Here is an 18,349-nt window from a genome sequence, read left to right on the forward strand (position 1 = left end):
CTCATGGTGACACACAGCAAAACCTCTCCTCAGTGATTACACTAGGCAGCGATTTTGAGAACCACTGTCTTACATAGCAATATTACACATTCATTCTTTCAATCAACAAACATATTGAGCTCCTACTCCGTGCCAGGCATGCCATAGACCTGGAGGTATAAGAACAGATCACTGACTGCTGGGACATCAAGAAGGGAAAAGATAACAAACAGTGCAATTACAGGCAAGGGCAACTCACTGAGCTGCCAGATGTCCAATGACGGGGAGGGCAGTTGGAGAGGATAGCTGTGGGGGAGGCAGGTCTGCGAGTCAGATGAAGAGGTGAGAGGACAGTCCGACTCCAAACATGTTTACATGCAAAGTCTCATTTAATCTCCAGGACACGGAGATTATTTTATTATTGCCTTACAAGTGAGGAAACTGAGGCCTAGGTGGGCGAATTTGCTAATTCCAGTCATTCCCACCTGGCTCTCATACTGGGCTCAGAAGTCCTCTCTTAGCTCTAACTTCCTTCCCTCCAGTGTTCTCAGGTCTTCCCAGCAATAGGCCCCATGTTGGGAGTTGGCTCCAGTCTGTGACCCAGAACCACTTTCCAACTCCCTCTTCCTTTTAAGTGATCCTGTTTTTCATCCATCCAGCTATCCATCCATCCATCAGATATTTATTTTACCCTAACCAACTTTTCACTCCCAGGTATGTTTGGGTCAGATTCACGTCAGGCACAGTTTCTTCCTAGAGCCAGCAGGCCATCCCCTGGAGAACATGGCCCTCTCCAAGTTGGTACCTTGACTCAGGAAAGCTGAAACAAGGCGTTGTCTTGTGTCTTAGCTTGTCCGTACCCCCTCCCTAGTCCCAGTCAGCGGTCCTCAAGGGAGGGGGCGGCTGGGCTTGAGAAGTGCTAATGAAGCCGCAGCCAATTAACGCCAGGGCCAGGGTTGGGGGCGGATAAAATTAGCAGCCGCAGCTACAGGAAGGCGCTGAAAGCGGGGGTGGGCAGCTGGCTGAAGAGGACCCTGTTTGGTGGCGGCAGGCAGCACCGACGCGGCCCCGCTCTCCAAAGTCGCGCTTCTCCCCCCACCCCCTCGTCTCAGGCCTCTCTCCCTTTCTCCCGACTTCCCTCATCCGTCTGCAAACTCAGCGCCCACGAAATTAGGAAGGAAAAGGAAGATCGATGACTCCAGATGCCGCAAATACCATTCCCCATCCCCCCCACCTGCCTCCTCCCTCCAGCCCCTCGGAGCTTAGCAGGTTGTCAGCGCTCTGCCCACGCTGTCCCTGAATCTCCATCCCATTCAAACCCTTATACCTCCCCCCCAAAAGCGTCCAAATAGTCCGCTGGCAGCCCCTCTTATCGCATCCCGCTGGGGCAGCTGCACCCCGCCCACCTCTGGGAGGAAAATGTCCACCTTTGCCAGGACCCCTACCGCAAGAATCGCCCTCACCTTCGTCTGACCTGGTTTTGGATGACTTCCCAGAGGCTAGCTCCAATACTTGCCTCGGTTTCCATGAGCCGCCGAGGGAGGAAGCCCTAGCCAGGCCCTTACTAGACATAAACCCTCAGCACCCGCCCCCTTCCTTACAAGAGTCTCACACAGACGCGTATTGGATTTCACTTTATTTTGTTTCCTTTTGCGTCTGTTTTGGCGTAGAAAAAATATCACCGAGAGGATGCAAGAAAGGGGCAGGCGCAACAGGACTGTAGGGACAGGAGGGAGGCGGGTAGAGGCAGGGGCCGGAGGCGATCGCCTACGCCCAGGTGTTCTGCTTCCGCTACCCCAATTGGGGATTGGGGAAAGGGAGACAGGCATACCGCAGGCAGAAAGGTTAGGGATAGGCCGTGGTTTATATACCTGGAGACTGCGTGGAGCAGGAGGGCAAGCGCCTGGGGGTAAGAAAGTAGGGGTGGGATGAAAAGCCAGGTCAGTTTACAGCTGCGGCAAAGGGAATGTCCAGCCCAGCGCCAGGGAGTAAAAGGGACTCGGTGGGGACGTAGGGCACGCTGGGACAGCCTCTAAGCTCCGCCTATTCTAGGGCTGTGCTCTTGCCTCTCCACTTTGGCATGTAGCGGACAGGGCTATCCCCAGCCTCTTCGGGGGCACTCGCCATAAGGAAGAGGGAACCACGCTGGCTGATGGCTGATGGTCCCCGAGAGAGTTGGTCTCCACCTCCAGAGGGGTGGACGCGGCCGCAGGAGCTACGGGGCACGGGAAGGAGTACTTGGGAAGGCCGGGATTTGGTGGGAAGCTCTGGGCCCGGGAGAGGGCGGGGCGCACTATCCAAAGTAGGGGTGCTCGCTCTGAAAGTTATAGTCTGGGCACACCTTCTGCACCAGTTTGTAATCAAAGCTGAGGAAGGAGACGAAAATGCAAATGACTTTGAAGGGCTTGGCACAGAGCCAGGCGGCCTGGCTCTGCGTGTGCTCCGTGAAGCACACCTGCGACGGGTCGTATAGGCACGGGCGGTGCTTGCGCGCGCGGTTTGTCTTCTCATACTCCACATGGCAATTGAAAGCGCGCGACTCTTTGGCCCCGGGCACTCCCAGCGCGCCCCCGAATGGGCCTGCCAGCGAGCCCCCGAGGGTGCCCCCTAGCCCTGGACCCGAGGCCGCAATCCCCAGCGGGGGCGCCAGCCCAGGGAGCACTCCTTCCAGAGCCAGCGTAGACTGCAGAGGGTGGGGCGCGGGCCCCGGCAGCCAGACGCCCCCGAACTCCACACGCTTAGAGGGCGGCACTATACTGACGCTGAGATTACCCAGACTGGACGAGTTGTGGCGGAAGTACACGCTGAAGGTACCGTTCACGTGATCCACGATCTTGCCCGTCACCAGCAGCGAGAACTTGAGGGTGTGCACCCGAAAGTAGAAATCCCCCCAGCCGAAGATCTTTTTGGAGCGGGCCGCTTTGATAGACGGCTTTCTCTTGGCGCGCTGCGCGGGCAACGTCCCAGCCGCCCCCGCCCGGGACAGAGCCCCCGTGTGGTTAGAGGGCCAGGCCCAGCTCCAGGAGCCGGTGGTGCCCAGGCCTTGGGAAGATTTCGGCGCTGGAAGCTGGTGGCCGGGAGTGCCCCCTCCGGCCGCGGCGGGACGCAGCTCCAGGTACTGCGGCCTCCCGGACTCTGGTACCTGGGCGCTGACCTCCTGTGGACGAAGAAAGAGGAGGACAGGGAGACGCTGGCGTTGACCCTGGCCACTCTGCCAGGGCCCTCCCCACGCCAGCCCCTTTCCACGGCTGTAGGAGACCACATGGAATTGGGCTCTCTGCTGGGAGGTCTTGTGGTCTTGGCCACGTCACTGTCTGGGCCTCGGTTTCTACATCTGTGAAATGACCCTGGGAGTCTGTGCTTTCACATAACCCCAATGCCGGCTGAGAAAGCCAGGAAAGCCAAAGCCAGTGTGGATTTGAATAGGGAGGAAGTGTGGCCCCGGACTGGCTCCCCTGGCCTGGAGCCTGCTTGGCTCTGAGTAATGGGCCAGGGAGGGGTGGGACTCAGGCAAGTGAGGCCACGACCACTGTCAACTTCCAGCATCGAGAAAGAAGTGAAGACCTCTGGACACCTCTGCGGAGACTGGAGCCCATGCCCGCCTTGGCCTGTGGTTCCTTGCAGGGAGGGGCATGGGAAACCTATTGAGCTGAGGAAAGCAGTGGGGAGTCTGGGTGCTGTGGGTTAAGGCTGGTTCCTTTGGGCCAGCCCTCTCCACCCCCAGCGCTCCTGCGGTGGGGGAAGCGGCCTAAAGGTCCTCCCAGGTGCTCCAAGGGGGCCAGAGGACCGCCCTGCCCACCCCAACCCTTCTCCTTGTGTCTCAGGTGGAGGCAGATCAGGGAGGCAGGGAGCGCTCAAGTACAAGATGGATCGAGAGGGAGGAGCGGCAGGGCCAGGCCTGGGCCATCAATTATCTGGGGCGGGGTGGGGGGTGGGGGGCGGGAATGAAGGAGACCAGGGAGAGGAGAGCTAGAGGAAGAAATATGGAGATGCCTCTCCAGCCAGCAGAGCGGGAGGGAGAGGAGCCCTGCTCGTCAGAGTGTGTCAGTCAGCCTGCTCTTGCTATGGCCGTTCAGTGTGGCCCTTACAGCATGTGGGTTTGGACTGGGGAGAAGGAATACTGTGTATATGATTCTGGGGTGGCTGTGTTTCTGTTAACCTGGGATGGTATGTAGGTATGTACACCTATGGTAATGGCTGTATGTGTTTGCCTGGGGTGGCTGTGCACGGTGACTGTTGTGTGTGGCTGTGGTGACTGTGTCTCTATGCCCCATGTGTATCAGTCTGAGGAGCCTGTGTGTATATATGTATATATATATGTCTGCCTGCTTGTGGTGGCTGAATATGTGTTGTGTCAGTCTGCGATGGCTGTGTATATATATGCCTGGTACGTATGTGCATCTGTATCAGCTGTGTGTCCATGTGTTATAAAGTGAGGCTGTATCAGTCTGTGGTACTTGTGTCTTTGTGACTGATGTAGTATTCCTGGGTTTGCTGTATGTTTGATGGTGGCTGTGTGTGATTCTCTGGGGGTTACCATTCCTGTGTGAGCTCCTATCATCCTCTGACCAGGTGTCAAGCTCTTTCTGAAGGGTTGGAGCACTTTACCCCCAAGTGAAGCTCTTTCTGAAGTGTGTCAGTGTATCCACGTGATAGAACAAGTGTGGTCTCACTGTGTTCCCCCATGGGGTGCATATGTGTAGGTTGTATATGAATGGTCCCTGCAGGCATCCCACCAACTGGCCTGCAGGCTGAGCTTTGGATAGGTAAAGAGGCCTGACAACACAGGCGGCCCCCTCTGCACATACCCGTATGTACACACCATGTGTCCATGGGGGACAGGAACGTCAGAGTCAAACTGCTGGGCTAGAATCTCCACTGCCTGGTCCCCATCCCCGCAGCACTGCGATCCCGGGGTTATTAATGCCTCCGCCACTCACTCGTCATACATATTTATCACCCCCCTCATTCCTCCTCCCCTCCTTCCCTCCTCCCAGCCCAGGTGAGGGGGTGGGGGCAGCAAGAGTGATTGACTCAGACTGACAAGCCTGAACTAGCAGCCAACACTGGGAGGGTGGACCTGAGAGGGGTTGCGGGGAGGGCTGGCCAAGGCCTGAGGAGGTGGCCTCAGAGAGGACACTGCTTGAGCCCCAAGGAGAGTACTGGAGGAGGGGGTGCCTGGAGCCTACAGGGAAAATGAAAGGGGGTGTTGTTTGAACCCTGACACCTAATATCCCCCTCTGGGCCCAACCATTGTTTTTTCCAGGGACATCCATCAGTCCCAGTTGCCTTCTCCTATGACCCCAAATGCCTCCAAGCCGCCACCTCTGCACACCCCCACAGCACTGTTTGTCCTGCACCCAGCTCAGACTTGTCAAGGCTGTTACAGAGATGGAGATTTGGCTGGGCAGTGAGGGGTGCCAGGTGTCCCCCACTCTGATCCCAAACAAATTCCTGGCCATGTTTCTCTGATCCTGTCAAATCTCCGGGTTTTAGGCACCCGCACCCCCCTCACTGGAGGCAGGAGACAGCCAAGATAAAAGGGAAGGGTTGGGGAGGCAGTGGCCAAAGCAACCTTTGGGGAAGCTCAGACAGGGAGGGGTGAGAGTCTTTGAGGAAACGAGCCGAGAAATGGGAACACGAAATAAAATAAAATAAAATCCTCCCTCTGGCGTCCTTGCTTGCACGCTTGCTCTCCCTCTCTCACTGTTTATCCATCTCTCTCACTCCGACTTTTCTCTCAGCCTCTTGCTGTCTCTCAGGCTCTCCCTTACTCTTTCTGTCCCTAATTTTCTCCTTCCTTGATTCTGTTTTTCTCCCTGTTTCTGTCTAACTGCGGTTCTTTCCCTCTATCCTTCAGGTTGTCTGTCTCCAACTGGGTGGGGGAGAGAGTGAGGAGAGAGCAGGGTGATAAAGGGCCCCTCTTTGCCCAGAATCCTGCTCTGTCCCTCCCCCTCTAGGGCTGAGAGTGGGAGCAAGGTGCTGTCCGAGGAGGGGTCCCCCTCGCTCCAGAGCTGGTTTAATTAAGCTAATTGGGTGCGGTGACATTTGCAGAGGGGAGAGGCTAACTGGGCTGTCGGCGCGCGGGGCTGGGGGGTGCTCAGAGGCAGGTGGGGGGATGAGGGTGGGGCGGGCGCTCCACCAGGCGTCTCTAGACCTGCGCTGGGCGGAGGCCGAGCCAAGAGCGCTTTGCCCCCAGGGCAGTGATCCCACGCAGTGGAGAGGAGTTGAGGCTGCCTCTTGCTGAACAAACTCCACTGGGGTGGGGGTGGGGGCTCTTTGGGGATGGGACCGCTGGGAATGGGTGAAGGATCAGGCTGTCGGCTCCCCAGCCGCATTGCAGGGCGCACTTCCCTCAGGTCTCCAGACTGGGCCGTGGCTTCGCTTCTACCGCGTGGGTCAGGCGGGGCGCTTTGGAGGCGGACCGGGGGAGGGGACGGCACCCCCTGGTTGGGGAAGAAACAGTGCTCCAGGCCTGGGTTGGGGAAGGGGAGGGAATAGCGTACTGAGCCCTTGCACCTGGAAACAGGCTGGGGCACCGCAGTCAGGGCGGGGAGGAATAGCCGGCATCTGGCTGGGAACCAGGGATAGAGGTGGGAGGAAGGACAGAGGTGGGGTGGACAGGACAGGATGGGGTGAGTACTGGGATACAGATGGAGGGGGCCTAAGATTAAGGACTGGCCGGCGTGGGTATATGATGCCGAGATGAGACTGGAACTAGGATAGACAGGGGAACCGGAATGAAGAGATCAGAAATGGTGGACAGGCATTGGGCAGAGACAGGGATGCAGATGGGGTAGGGACCAGGGTAATGAAGATGGGGGACAGAATGGGATGAGAACCAAAATGGAGGTGGGGAAGGACATGGATGGTAGGTGAGGGCATGGGCATTGGGGACTGACAGGAATGAAAATGGGACAGGAATTGGGAAATGGAAATGGGGACCGGCTAGGTGGGAACAGAAATGGGGGGTGGGGAATGGTTATTGGGCAGAAAAAGGGGTGCTGAGGGATGCAAGGACCCAGGGAACAGAGATGGGGAATGTGAACGGGGACTGGAACGGGAAATGAGGGACAAGGAAGGAGATGGGGGACAGGGGCAGAGACAGGAGCTGAGGACAGTGTGAGGGACAAGTGAGAGGAAAAGGCAGAAGACCGGGAGCCTCCAGCCATTGGAGGGGGCAGACAGGTGGAAAAGACGAAGATACCTCGTTCCAGACCCTACTATAGCGTGAGGGGGCGGGCACCGCTGGTGGGGCGGGCTCTGCCCTTGGGCCGGGCGCACCCTCCCCCTCAGCCCCGCCTGCCCGCCTGCTCACGGCCTGCAGCGCATGGCTCACCGTTATCTGAATTTTGATTTTATTTTATTTTATTTTATTTCCCTGCTTCCTAGAGCCGGCGCGGTCCCCCCGGGAACGGCTGCCCCCCGCTCCCCGCCCCGCGCCTCACTTTATTATTGCAATAAATGTGCCTATAAAGGCGCGAGCTCCGGGGCGCGGTGTGTGTGTGGCGGGGGGGCGATGGGAGCCGCGGAGCCGGGATGTAATTTCCCGAAGCCGGAGCCGAAGGGGGAGTGGGCGGGGTGGAGGTGGAGGAGGGGCGGGCGAGGGAGAGGGGGAGACTCGCCAATTTCCAGCGTTCAAGGCAGCGCTCCCTGCTCCCTATCCCCGCCTGGCAGCTCACTCCCACTCTATGGCCCAAGACGCCCCACCGCACCCCGCTGCGCCTGAAGCCTGGGACCCCTCCCCCATGATCCTGCCCTCTCTCTGTGACCCCGTCCCCTTCCTAGGCCCCCATGTGGAGTTGCAGGGCTCTGTGCAAAGTTCTCCATCTCCGTAACAATGACTTCATCCCTGACCCCTCTGATGCCCCTTCCAACCTGGTATCTCCCCTTAATCTCACCCCTTCCCAATGACCCTGTCTGACCCCAGAGATCCTTCCTTTACCTTTTTTCTGTCCCTGAATTACCTCAACTCTTCCCTAGTCACTCTGTCCTCAATCTCCAGCTCCTCTGCCACCCTAACCCCATGATCCTCTAAATTCTCCTTTCCAGCAGGTATCCCTCTACTCACAGATTCTGTCCTAAGGGGGCTGTCACAGAGTCCCCCCACCCCCTTCCTGTGTCCCTGGCCCAGATGCAGCCCCTCATTACCCCCAAATCCCCACCAACAGCTCTGAGCCCTAGCCCAGACAGCACGTGCCTAAGTGGCCCAGCCAGAGATTAGTAGGGGGGCCAGAGGGGAGGTGCAGGGGCAGGACGCAGGTGGTGGCTAGATGCCCGGCTGGGGCCAGCAAGCCCTGAGACTTGCTTGGGCCTAATCCTTCCCTGAGGCAGGATAGAGCTGGAAAGTCCCTCAGCGCCCTGCCCCTGCCCTCCCCCAGCTAATTAGTAATTAGTGATTAGTGATTAGTGACTATTGATCGCCTGCTGCTTCTCCCAGTAGGCAGCTGTTTAGACAAGGGGTGGGGAAGACAGAAACAGGTTGGTAGAGGAGCCAGAGACTATATTAGAAAGATCCTGAATGAGGCCTGGCCTGTAAAGGCCAGAACCCCAGGGGCAGCAGAAGCCAGGAGTCCCAGGCCCTGTGAGGAGACAGGAGCCTGGGGCAAGGAGGAAGGAGGGAGAGAGCTTCTGGAGGAGGCACAAGCAAGCAGGATGGGAGAGGCAGGTTGTTAGGTTGGACAATTTGGGTTTCCCCAAGAGCTGCCCTGGGAACTGTCTCCTGAAGCCTCATACCCAGTGTCAACAGACTCCCAGCTCCAGCACTGAGATGGCCTTGAACACACACATGACCTCACACAGATACATGGACACATCCTGAGGTTCACAATCCCATACCCACACTTAAAAGCACTCAAAATCACAAGCACTCAGATACACACTCACAGACACTGGAGACTCACATACAAAAAACACACATGCCCCAGCACACAGAGGCAGTGGAGACCCACCTTGGAGTACACACGTGTACACACTGTACTCACAAGTGCACACAGTCACACACAGATAGGTACTTGGACACACACTTTTCTACACACACACACAGGCTCAGTTACACATAGTCACACACTCACATCTGTACGTGTAAACACGGATTCTCACAGGGCACACAAGCTGGATTAGATAGCAGATACACTCTCCCCCACTGACTCCAACACGGAGGCCCGCAGCTGCAGCTCACACACACTCAGATCCCCATTGCTCACATACTCATGCTTACTCTCCCTCAAGTCTCCACCAGATGTTTCATTCCCCTTCAGGGGGCAAAGAAAATTAAACCAGATCTGTCCACAGAGGAGTGTATTTGATGGGAAGAGAGGAGAGGAGAGTGCAGAGGAAGTAGAAAGGAGGGGCAGTGGGCAGCTTCCCTACCTCCTCTGCCCCGGTCTTCACACTCTGGTGGGCAAAGGGCAAAGGGCCCCTCCAGGGATCCTCTAGGGGCAGGACCAGGCAGCAAGACTAAAAGAAGCCCTTGCCAGAGAAAGCAGTTTTTGTGGAGGGGGCTCCTCTGCTCAACTTCCAGCCCCTCAAGGTCACCAGGCCGCTTTGGGAGAACCAGGAAGCTCAATCACCAGTTTCACTAGGGCAGCCCCCACCCTCCTGGAGCTGCTGAGTGAGCTTTGGCTAAGCAGGTAGGGGTCCAAATGTTGGGAGAAGAACTGCACCTCTTCAGACGCTACAGGGTTGGGGGTTGAGGTGCAGGGAGTAAGGGTTTAGAAAGCCACCTGGCTGCCCCTAAGGTGCTGAGGTGGAGGAAACAGGAAAATCACTGGAAGGGGAGTTGATGGAAGGAAACAGGGGTCCAGGGCCTAGGCCCCCATGGTGGCACACACAGCGGGGCACAAATAGATGGCCGCACTGGGAAGCAGGCACTGCGCTCACCCTTTCAAAGCCAACGCCACGGCACCATACCTGTGTACACACAGACCCTGGCACTAAACACCCAAGCCTGGCTTCCCTGGACACATACCCACACACAGGTGCACAGGCTGACCCACACACTGGACACTAGCACATACAAGCACATTGTGTACACGAGGCGAAGCCTCTACAGTCATGAGGGAGGCAGATGAGTTTGGGCCTCCTTAGCTTTGGGTCCTCGCCCCAGAGCCTCAGGGAAAGTGGCAGCCTAGGAACCAGGGGGCCGGGAGGGGGGCAGAAGGAGAGACTCCCCTTCCAGACATTCCCCACCCCCTCATCAGCCCGGCGCAGGAGAGGGGTGTGTCTTTGAGGCTGTGCCCGGGAGATGAAGTCTCCGTGGGAAAGGTGATGGGAGACTGTAGCCAAGTTCGGCCGTATCTGTGTGAGTCCGTGTGCGCGCGCGTGTGTTCGGGGCGTGAGTGCTCGGAACACAGTGCCCACCTGGCATTGTGACAAGTCCAGACAGGAGCAATGGGTAAGCGGGGGTGGCGGGGTGGAAGGACAGACAGCCAGGAAGGCGAGCGAGGTTGGCGCGTAAAGACGGCAAGGCTGACACTCCACTGGCTTGTCTGTCTGTCTCGCACTCCCGCTCAGTCTGGCGCACTCGCGGGTCGGGCTTCGTCCCCTCCCCCGCTGCGCCGGGAGACAGATCCAAGACAGGCCGCCACCCCGGCACCCCCCCAACGACCCACTCCCCAGCCAACTTGCTCTGGGAGTGCGTCTGTACGGAATCGCGGAGTCTGTCCGCCTCCCTCTAGCTGAGCAAAGTTGGGACACTCGGCGCTGGGGACGGGGCGGACGCACTGAACCCCTGGCACTCTGGGACCTTTGCGCCCCGGACCCCATGCCTGCTCTGCAACCCTACCTCCCTTACCTTCCTTAGAAGCCAAGGGCCAAAGAGCAAGAGAAGCCATTCCGGGTGCAGCCGCATCTTCCCGGGAGGCCGAGCGGGGCTGGCAGGGCGAGTCCCGGGTCAGGCCAGAGCCGGGCCTAGGGGCGAGGGCCCCGGGCTGGCGCGCCGCGGGGCGGCTGGCGGAGCGGCGGGAGCGGGCGGCGCGGCCCTCGGACTGGGGAGCGGAGCGGAGCGCGGCGCTGGGGGCGGGGCGCGGGCGGGGGAGAAAGTTGAGTCTGACTCGGGCGGGGGGCGGGGCTCCGCGTCGCTCCAATCCCGGCCGCGCCCCGCGCGCCCCCTCCCGCCCAGCTGGGGGCACCGAAGGTGACTTTCACCCCGACACGCCCCCGACACACCCCTGAACCAGGTGCGAACCTGGGTGGGTGGCTGGTAACCCAGAGGCTGGGTCTGTACCCCGGTGAGGACTGGGCTGGGGCTTTGGGCTCAGGGCTCCGGGACCGTGGCCCCAAAGGGGTGCATGGCGGAGCAGGAACCTCGCGAGGCTCAGTGGCCCAGCAAAGCCAGGGGCTCTCTGTGCTCCGGCCCCTTGTATGCTCCGGGCCAAGGTGGGCCCGGGGCAGGAGCGGGCCGAGCTGAGGTGCGGGAGGGAGGGGCCTGGGGCGGCTAAGGCCCAACGGCGCTGACGAGGATAGATGGGCGCCCCGTGGCTCATTCGCCCCCAGAGATGAGAATCATTGATCACGGACGGAAACCCCATCACGTCTGTCAATAGGGCTAACAAACGGCGCCCGCCGCCCCCGCCCCACACGCAAGGCACCTCCGCGCAGTTTCAGGACCCCTTCATTAGACCCGCAGTTCACCTTTGCCCCTGGCCCCCACCGCTGATCCCCGGGCGTCCCAGAGTGTGTCTGCATGGGGTTGGGCAGGAGGTCCCCTCAGCGCCTCCTGGTGCAATCTCTATCCCTCCCTCCCACTGTCCCATCTTTCACTATCAGCTCCTCACCATCCTCCCCCCTTCCTCTTCTGTCTGTCCTTGTGTCTGTCCCCAGCCCCAGCCCTGTCTCTGTCCCTATCCTCTTGGCTGTTGCTTCACCGGCTCTCTCCTCCACCAGTCTCTCTCCCCTACCCTGGGAGTCTTCAGCTGTCAGCCGTTGCTATGCACTGAGGCTGTGGCTGAGGTTGTGGTATGACCAACACCTAGACAGGGAGAGATAGGGACAACCGGAGATAGAGACAGAGGCATATTTTGAGCCCCCCAACCCCTTCCCAGACATGCACACAGATGCATTTGCAGCAGCAGTTCACACCATGCAGGTGAACACAGGCAGAGCAAAACACATGCACTTGGAGATCAGCACACACAGACAGGTGCACACCTAGAGGTACGAGGCACACTGACGTGCAGGGATGGACACACTCCAGTTACAAACACACAGGAGCACACACACACACACACACACACACACTTGCTCCATGATAAAAGTACACCCAGCCAGGTACGCAAAGCCCACCCCCTTTTCCTTGCTTTGGCAGAGAGGCAAAGGTCCACAACAGATGGACACACACACAGGTGTACATTGGCACTGGCAGTCCAAAAGACAAACTCAGGCACATCTAACAGACATATACAGGGATGTGACAAACACAAAGACGGTCAGGGATGCTGAGACGATGAGGCAGACACAGACACAACCAGAGACACAGAGAACAGCCAGGAAGCAGCAAACTGGGTGCAGGATGGGCAGAAAGGAGAGGCAGAAAGGAGCAGGAACCGCCAGGCCTAAGGCCCCAAGGCTCCAGCCAGAATTCTGAGCCCAGGTGCCAAGCACAGGGACTGCTGTGGTAGTGGGTGGGGGCAGTGAGAACAACAGGCCAAGGGTGCCCAATACAGAAGCCACTGCTTGGGTCCTGATCTTCTGGAGTCCTGACCACCCCCATCAGTTCTCCCTTTGCTATGCTCTCAGGTCACCCCCTTCACTCTCCAGCTACACACACACATACACACATACACACACCCCACTCCATGTCTCTGGGTCTTTGCCTCTGCCGCTGTATCTATCTCCATCTCTGTATTTCTGTCTCTCATTCTGTCTGTATCAGTGTCTGCCCCTGGTTCTGCCCGTCTGCCATCCTTTCCAGATGGGGAGTTTTCCAAGGCTGCCTCCTGCTAGACCATCTCCTGGCCGGTGCCTGTGGGCAGAGGGAGGGTGCTGCCTGGGAGGGTGTGTGTTCCAAGCCACAGCTGGGGGCCCCTCTTGCTCTGCCCAGGATCTTGAGGCGACAGGCAGAGAATCAGTGGCTCCCCGGGGGCGCCAGATGCATGGCTGGCAAAGGGAGGGAGTGGGGACGGGGCTGGTGGTGGTAGGGGGAATAGGCAGGCGCAGGGGGAGAGGAGCCACCTGGCAGAGGATAGAGGCGGTGTGGCAGAATAGCCAGAGGGAAGGAAGTGAGAGGCTGGGCTGGGGTCCCCCCTGGGCTGGTGCTTAATTAGTGTATATTGGGGAGGAGTTGTGCTGGACTTCAGGATGAGCATTGCTGCAGGAGTGTGTTCGCCACCTTGTGGACAGATGAGGGCAAAAGCTTCCCTATGCAATCAACAAGGACACCCCTTTTTCCCAGCAGGGTCCCTCTGCCCTGGGGAGCTCCAGAACCAGTGGAGGATCTCAGAAATGGCTTGGAAGGTGAGGCTGGAGATGAGCTAAGAGGGAAGCGGAAGGCTCTTGTGTCTAGAGGTGCCTAGACCTGTAGCTTCCTCAAGAAAATAAGCAGACTAGGCAAGTTGAACCAGGGAGAGGGAAAGAATGAAAGGCGTCTGTGGAGGGCAGATAGGGTTCTTGAGGTGTTTGCAAGCCACCCTCCCTGAGCTCAAATTTATTGTCAAGGGGAGAGTGGGGCTCTAACCCACTCTCAATCTTAGTATAAAAGCTCTGCGACCTTCTTTCGGCAACTGGTACTGCTCTGTGGGCAGGGGTTGAAGTAGACCTGGGACTCCTTGCATTGCAGCAGTCCTTTCTGTCAACCCCTGAGATGTCTAAAATGACTGGAAGCTGGGTCTGTTGGTGGCTGGTGGTGCTTGGCAAACTGCTCCTTCACTCCAGGGGGCCCCCCTTCTCCTGAATCCAGGGTTCTACTCTTGGCATCTGATTAATTGGTCTCCAAGAAGTGTGAGATGTTAGGCTTCAAGAGTAAATTCAGGCAGAGAGAGATGAAGGGGACCGTCCTGAAGGACTAGAAAGCTAGTTACAACCCCAGTGTGTTAATTTCTTATTGTGGGATTTCTCAGTGGGGGTGATGGTTTTGGGTAGGGGTAATGGTGGTGTTCCGTGAAAGTGACAATGCAGACACAGATCAGTGTCCTAGAACCAGAGAGAATGTAAGATCCAGAGAAAGGTGAAGTCACTGGTTTAAGGTCATCATCCAGGAGCAGCAGATCTTCCTCAGTAAATCCAGGGCCACCCACTTCCTCCGCCACATCAAGATGAGGGTGGGGGAGCTCAGGGAAAGAGGCGCTGAAGACTAGGCTCAAGCATGCCTCCGGTCCGGAGGAGAGCGCCCTCTGGTGTCTGAGGCGGGCAAGCACAGCCCAGCTCCCAGCATCTCAAACTCACAGGTAGACACAAGTGGCTTTTTTCTTTTTTCTTTTTTCTTTTTTTTACAATTTTATTTATAACAATATCTGTGTTATTTAGTTGTAAAGGAATTCAGCAAAAATTATTAAAATGTTCATGTCCCCAAAACGGGGCTGCCCGCTTGCCCTTCCTTAGTGTGCCCCATCTCCTTGCCCCCAAGGAAGGGAGGCTGGGGAACTGTTAGCCAAAGAAAGTCTCCAGCCCTGGGAGCCACGCTGGGGCCCTGGTGGCGGGGGTGGGGGTGGGGGTGGGGAGCTTTCTGGGAGGGGTATTGAGTGTGGCAACTTCAGACGTGCCTCTGGAGTGGGGGGCTGGTGCACAGGATGGCCTCCTCCAAGAACTAAAAAACTCCATCCTTCCCTTCCACTTTAGCCAGAGCCAAATCTCCCCATGCCCAGAAATAGCCCCCAGGGAGCTGGAAGGGGCTGGAGGGGCAGGGCAGGGAGAGCCTTGACAAAGTATCTAGTACCACCAGCTCTCCCAGCGGGGGTGCATTTTGGTGAGCCATGGGAGGTGGGGCCCCTTGTATCTGTAAGCTGCAGGAGCCCCCAGAGCCCTCCCTGCCCCCATCCCTGAAGGCAGCAGGGAGTGTGCTGAGGAGCAGGAAGGAAGGAGAAGAACGGAAAGAGATAATACTGTGCTTGCTTGCTCGCTTGCTTGCTCACTCACATATAAAAAGTAACTCCTTCATTTTTACATTTATACATCCTGGCAGGCTGGGGAGGGGCTGGCTGGGTTGGAGGGGGACTCCCTGAAGAACTTCTCTGGCAGGGGGGCAGGAGGCTCTCTGGGGGAAGGCAGGTGGGGCAGGGCCCTATGCCAACGGGTCCCCTATCTCGTCCTCAGGGCCCCGGCCCAGCAGTTCTCGCTTCTCATCTGTGCTGGCCAGGGAGTGGCGGCTGCCGTGACCACCCATGTAGAGCGTGGCGTATACAGGGTTGGTGAAGTTGGTGGGCTGCAAGGTGACAGAGGATTCAGATGGGGCCTGAGGGCTGGGCTCTAGGGCCCAGGTACCCCACCCCTACCTTGATTCTCTCATCCAACCCAAGATCCTTAGTTACCCACCCACGGCCTCTTGTCCCTGCCCTGGAAGCCACCAGCTCTGGCCTCCCAGCCCACCTTGTCAGGGTCCAGAGCAAAGTCAGCATCCAGGAGGCCCCCCACATCATCAGGTTCCCCGCCTTCATACATCTTATAAGTGGGGTTCCCAATCTCCACGTTCATGGCCCCATTGGTCATCCGTTGGTGCTGGAAGCCCTTAGCTCTGGGGAGACATAGGTGTATAGGGGCACGGAGGCTCTTGAGGGTATAGCCAGGGAGGTCAAATAATGGCACAAAGTTTCCAGACCCCCCATAACTCACCCTCGGATGCGCCACTTATACCAGAATACCAGTCCAGCTACCAGAAGCACTGTCAGCAGCAACAGCAGGGGGATCAGGATAGAGGCCACGTCTGCACGGAGGGGACACCGAGTCACAGAGGCCCCAGGAAACAGCAGGCCAAAGACCCCTCTATTCCAGGTCACTGCATGCCTGCTCCCACCCCTGCCACCTACGTCCAGGCTGCTGTTGGCTGACCACTTGCTCCTCACACCGGGGTCCTGCCATGTGTGGTGGGCACCTGTAAGCAAGAGGGGCAGAGCTGAGCAGGTATGGCCTCCGCAGCCATGGCAGCCAGGGAAATAAATGCAGGGGTGGGTGTGGGTGGGGCATGGGATCCTGGCGGTCCTGCTCAGATTTGGGAAAGGGGGTGGTGATCTAGGCCCCGGTGAGGCCCTGGTGAGGCTCAGGCGCAACTCACTGGCACTCAGGCATCATTTTGCTGTTCATGGTACAGGAACCACCATTGCTGCAGTGGCCAACGCAGGTCAGACAGCTGGGGGCCACCCGTCCATCAGAGCAGCTATAGGAAAGAGTTAGAGACAGGGTGGGGCTGGGAGGGGTGTCTGAGATGCAGGACAGGACTCAGGGGGCATATGGGATGGGGCAGGGCCAGGCCAGGCAGAACTGGGGGGCAGGCCCTACTCACTTGCAGGTGACATCCCCACTCTGCTTGTTGACCACACAGGCTCCATCGAGGCAGCGGCTGCACTTGTTCACCTGGCACCTCGGCCCCTCAAAGTAGGCAGTGCAGCGGCACTGCCGGGAGCCGTCGGCAGCCATCTGGCATGTGCCGAAATTCTCACAGTAGCTAGAGCACTGCCCTGTGTTCAGGGGTGGGAGAGGAGCTGCCTTAAACCCCACCCTCATGAGAGGCTTCACAGCTTGTGGTGTGGAGCTGGACATCTGAGGGGACTCCTGGGTATTCTGGGTGACTCTCACCTCCTCCTGAGCCCCCTGCCACCCCCATGTCACAGACTGGGGTACAAGGACTCCCCGAATATCCTGATAGGGCACAGCTTTTGCCTGAATAACCCTGGTGCCAGGGGGCTCATTACAAGGGAAGTGTGCAGGCACCTCTACGGGGGAGCCAGTAACTTGGGCCTGGCTGAGTTGTGAATGGCCTCCCTGCCTAGAATTTGCCCTTATGACCATCACCCTAGGCTCTTGGATCCCCCAGCTCCCCTCATTCCCTTCCCTGGGGCCTGGGGATGGCTCACTCACGGTACTGGCAGCGGTCACCCAGGAAGCCCGGGAGGCATCGGCACTGGGGCTGGTTGCCCTGGTTGACAGTGCAGGTGCTGTTATTGGCACAGTAGCCCGCACACACCTGCTGGGTGCATCTGGGGCCTGTAAAGCCCGTGGGGCAGCGGCACGTGGGCATGCCTGGCAGGAGAGGATGTGTAAGCGGGACTGTGGCCCACTGAGCCACCCGGCCCTACTGCAGGGGAGTAAGGCTGGGAGGACCTGGGCAGAAAGTAGACAGCAGAGGGATGGGACCTGGGGCCGTGGGCAAGGGTATGAGGGGAGGCAGAGGCAAGCAAGGTAGGGTGGGGCCAGCGGGTTGAGAGCTGGGGCCAAGGGGGAGGCCGCAGTCATGGCAGGAGAACTGAGAGCCGTACCAGAGGGGGAGGCGGCACAGGTGCCCCCGTTGCGACAGTGCTCCCAGCACTGGTCCAGCTCACACTTGTCGCCTGTGTAGCGGGGCTGGCAGCGGCACTTGGGCTGTCTCCGTGCATTAAGGAAGCAGCTGCCGCCATTGAAGCACTGCAGGCTACAGGTGCTGGGCCGAGGAGCTACAGGAAGGACTGTCAGGATCAAGCCAGGGAAGGGGTGGGGGCCACAGGGAGGAGGATCGTGGGGCATGGGATGGGGGACCGGGGTGGGGGCAGAGGCATACCATCTGGTGGGGGTGTTGGTGAGGGCACAGCCACACAGGTGCCATTGTCCAGCCGTTTCCCATTGGGACAGGTGCAGACAGGCCCACTGGGGCTCAGCAGGCAGAGCCACTCACACTTCTTACGGTCACAGGGGTTGGTCACTGCAGGGGTGGGATGCAGAGCCAGTGGATCCAGAACCTTCCCTGCCCACCAGGACCGGAGGCCACAGCCTGGAGACTCCTGGCCCACCCTTGGCTATCCCTCTGTACCCACCTTCAGGCTGCTTATGCTGGTGGTACAGGACCACGTCAGAGGCATGGCTCAGGCCCCCTGTCAGGTTGGTCAAAGGGCTGTGTCCAAACTTATGGATCTTGAAGACACGATTATTGATGTAGGTGACACCATAGATGTAATCTTCAAAGACATCGATGCTGAAGGGGTGACTTAAGCCTGGGGAAGGAGGCAGACTCAGGGGACTCACACCCTGGTCCCGCTCTCCAGGCCAGTGGTCCCTGTGGCTCCCAGGTACGTCAAACTCAACACGTACGAAACCAACACCCCCACCCCAATCTGTTCCTCCTTCTGTGACCACTAACTGGCCAAAGGTCCCACCAGCCTTAGACTTCTGGGGTCAGGATTGACTTCTGATCCCTCACCCTGCCACCTCTATTGCCTCCCTGCAGCTCAATACTCATTCATAGAATGAA

At 58.5% G+C, this 18,349-nt stretch overlaps 2 protein-coding genes across 5 annotated transcripts in view; both read right to left on the reverse strand.

The window, feature by feature from the left end:
* Positions 1–1,600: 1,600 nt before the first annotated feature.
* Positions 1,601–10,986, reverse strand: NXPH4 (neurexophilin 4). The gene is made up of 2 exons (XM_017643414.3): positions 10,775–10,986; positions 1,601–3,136 (listed from the first exon to the last, which is right to left on the reverse strand). Exons 1-2 carry the CDS (start codon positions 10,829–10,831, stop codon positions 2,273–2,275), a joined length of 921 nt encoding a protein of 306 aa, XP_017498903.1. The 5' UTR covers positions 10,832–10,986; the 3' UTR covers positions 1,601–2,272.
* Positions 10,987–15,035: 4,049 nt separating this feature from the next.
* The window catches only part of LRP1 (LDL receptor related protein 1), a 76,431-nt gene continuing 73,117 nt past the window's right edge, over positions 15,036–18,349 (reverse strand). For 2 of the 4 annotated variants that reach the window (XM_036992504.2, XM_036992502.2), the window contains 10 exons: positions 17,916–18,092; positions 17,663–17,803; positions 17,385–17,558; positions 16,987–17,148; positions 16,412–16,586; positions 16,184–16,285; positions 15,939–16,003; positions 15,745–15,835; positions 15,502–15,646; positions 15,036–15,337 (listed from right to left, as the gene is read on the reverse strand). In XM_036992504.2, the coding sequence (XP_036848399.2) occupies positions 15,197–15,337; positions 15,502–15,646; positions 15,745–15,835; positions 15,939–16,003; positions 16,184–16,285; positions 16,412–16,586; positions 16,987–17,148; positions 17,385–17,558; positions 17,663–17,803; positions 17,916–18,092 (1,373 nt within the window). In that variant the 3' untranslated portion in view covers positions 15,036–15,196. Of the gene's footprint in view, positions 15,338–15,501; positions 15,647–15,744; positions 15,836–15,938; positions 16,004–16,183; positions 16,286–16,411; positions 16,587–16,986; positions 17,149–17,384; positions 17,571–17,662; positions 17,804–17,915; positions 18,093–18,349 lie in introns of all 4 variants that reach the window. The other 2 variants (XM_036992503.2, XM_036992501.2) reach the window with 1 other exon arrangement.

Source organism: Manis javanica, chromosome 10 (assembly GCF_040802235.1).
Source record: "Manis javanica isolate MJ-LG chromosome 10, MJ_LKY, whole genome shotgun sequence".
In the NCBI taxonomy this organism is placed as follows: domain Eukaryota; kingdom Metazoa; phylum Chordata; class Mammalia; order Pholidota; family Manidae; genus Manis; species Manis javanica.

Excerpts from the sequence above, each read along its gene's own strand:
- NXPH4 (XM_017643414.3), bottom strand. The coding sequence starts at position 10,831 with ATGCGGCTGCACCCGGAATGGCTTCTCTTGCTCTTTGGCCCTTGGCTT. Across the intron at positions 3,137-10,774 it reads GCCCTTGGCTTCTAAGGAAG|GAGGTCAGCGCCCAGGTACC; the intron begins GTAAGGGAGGTA and ends CTTCGTCCACAG.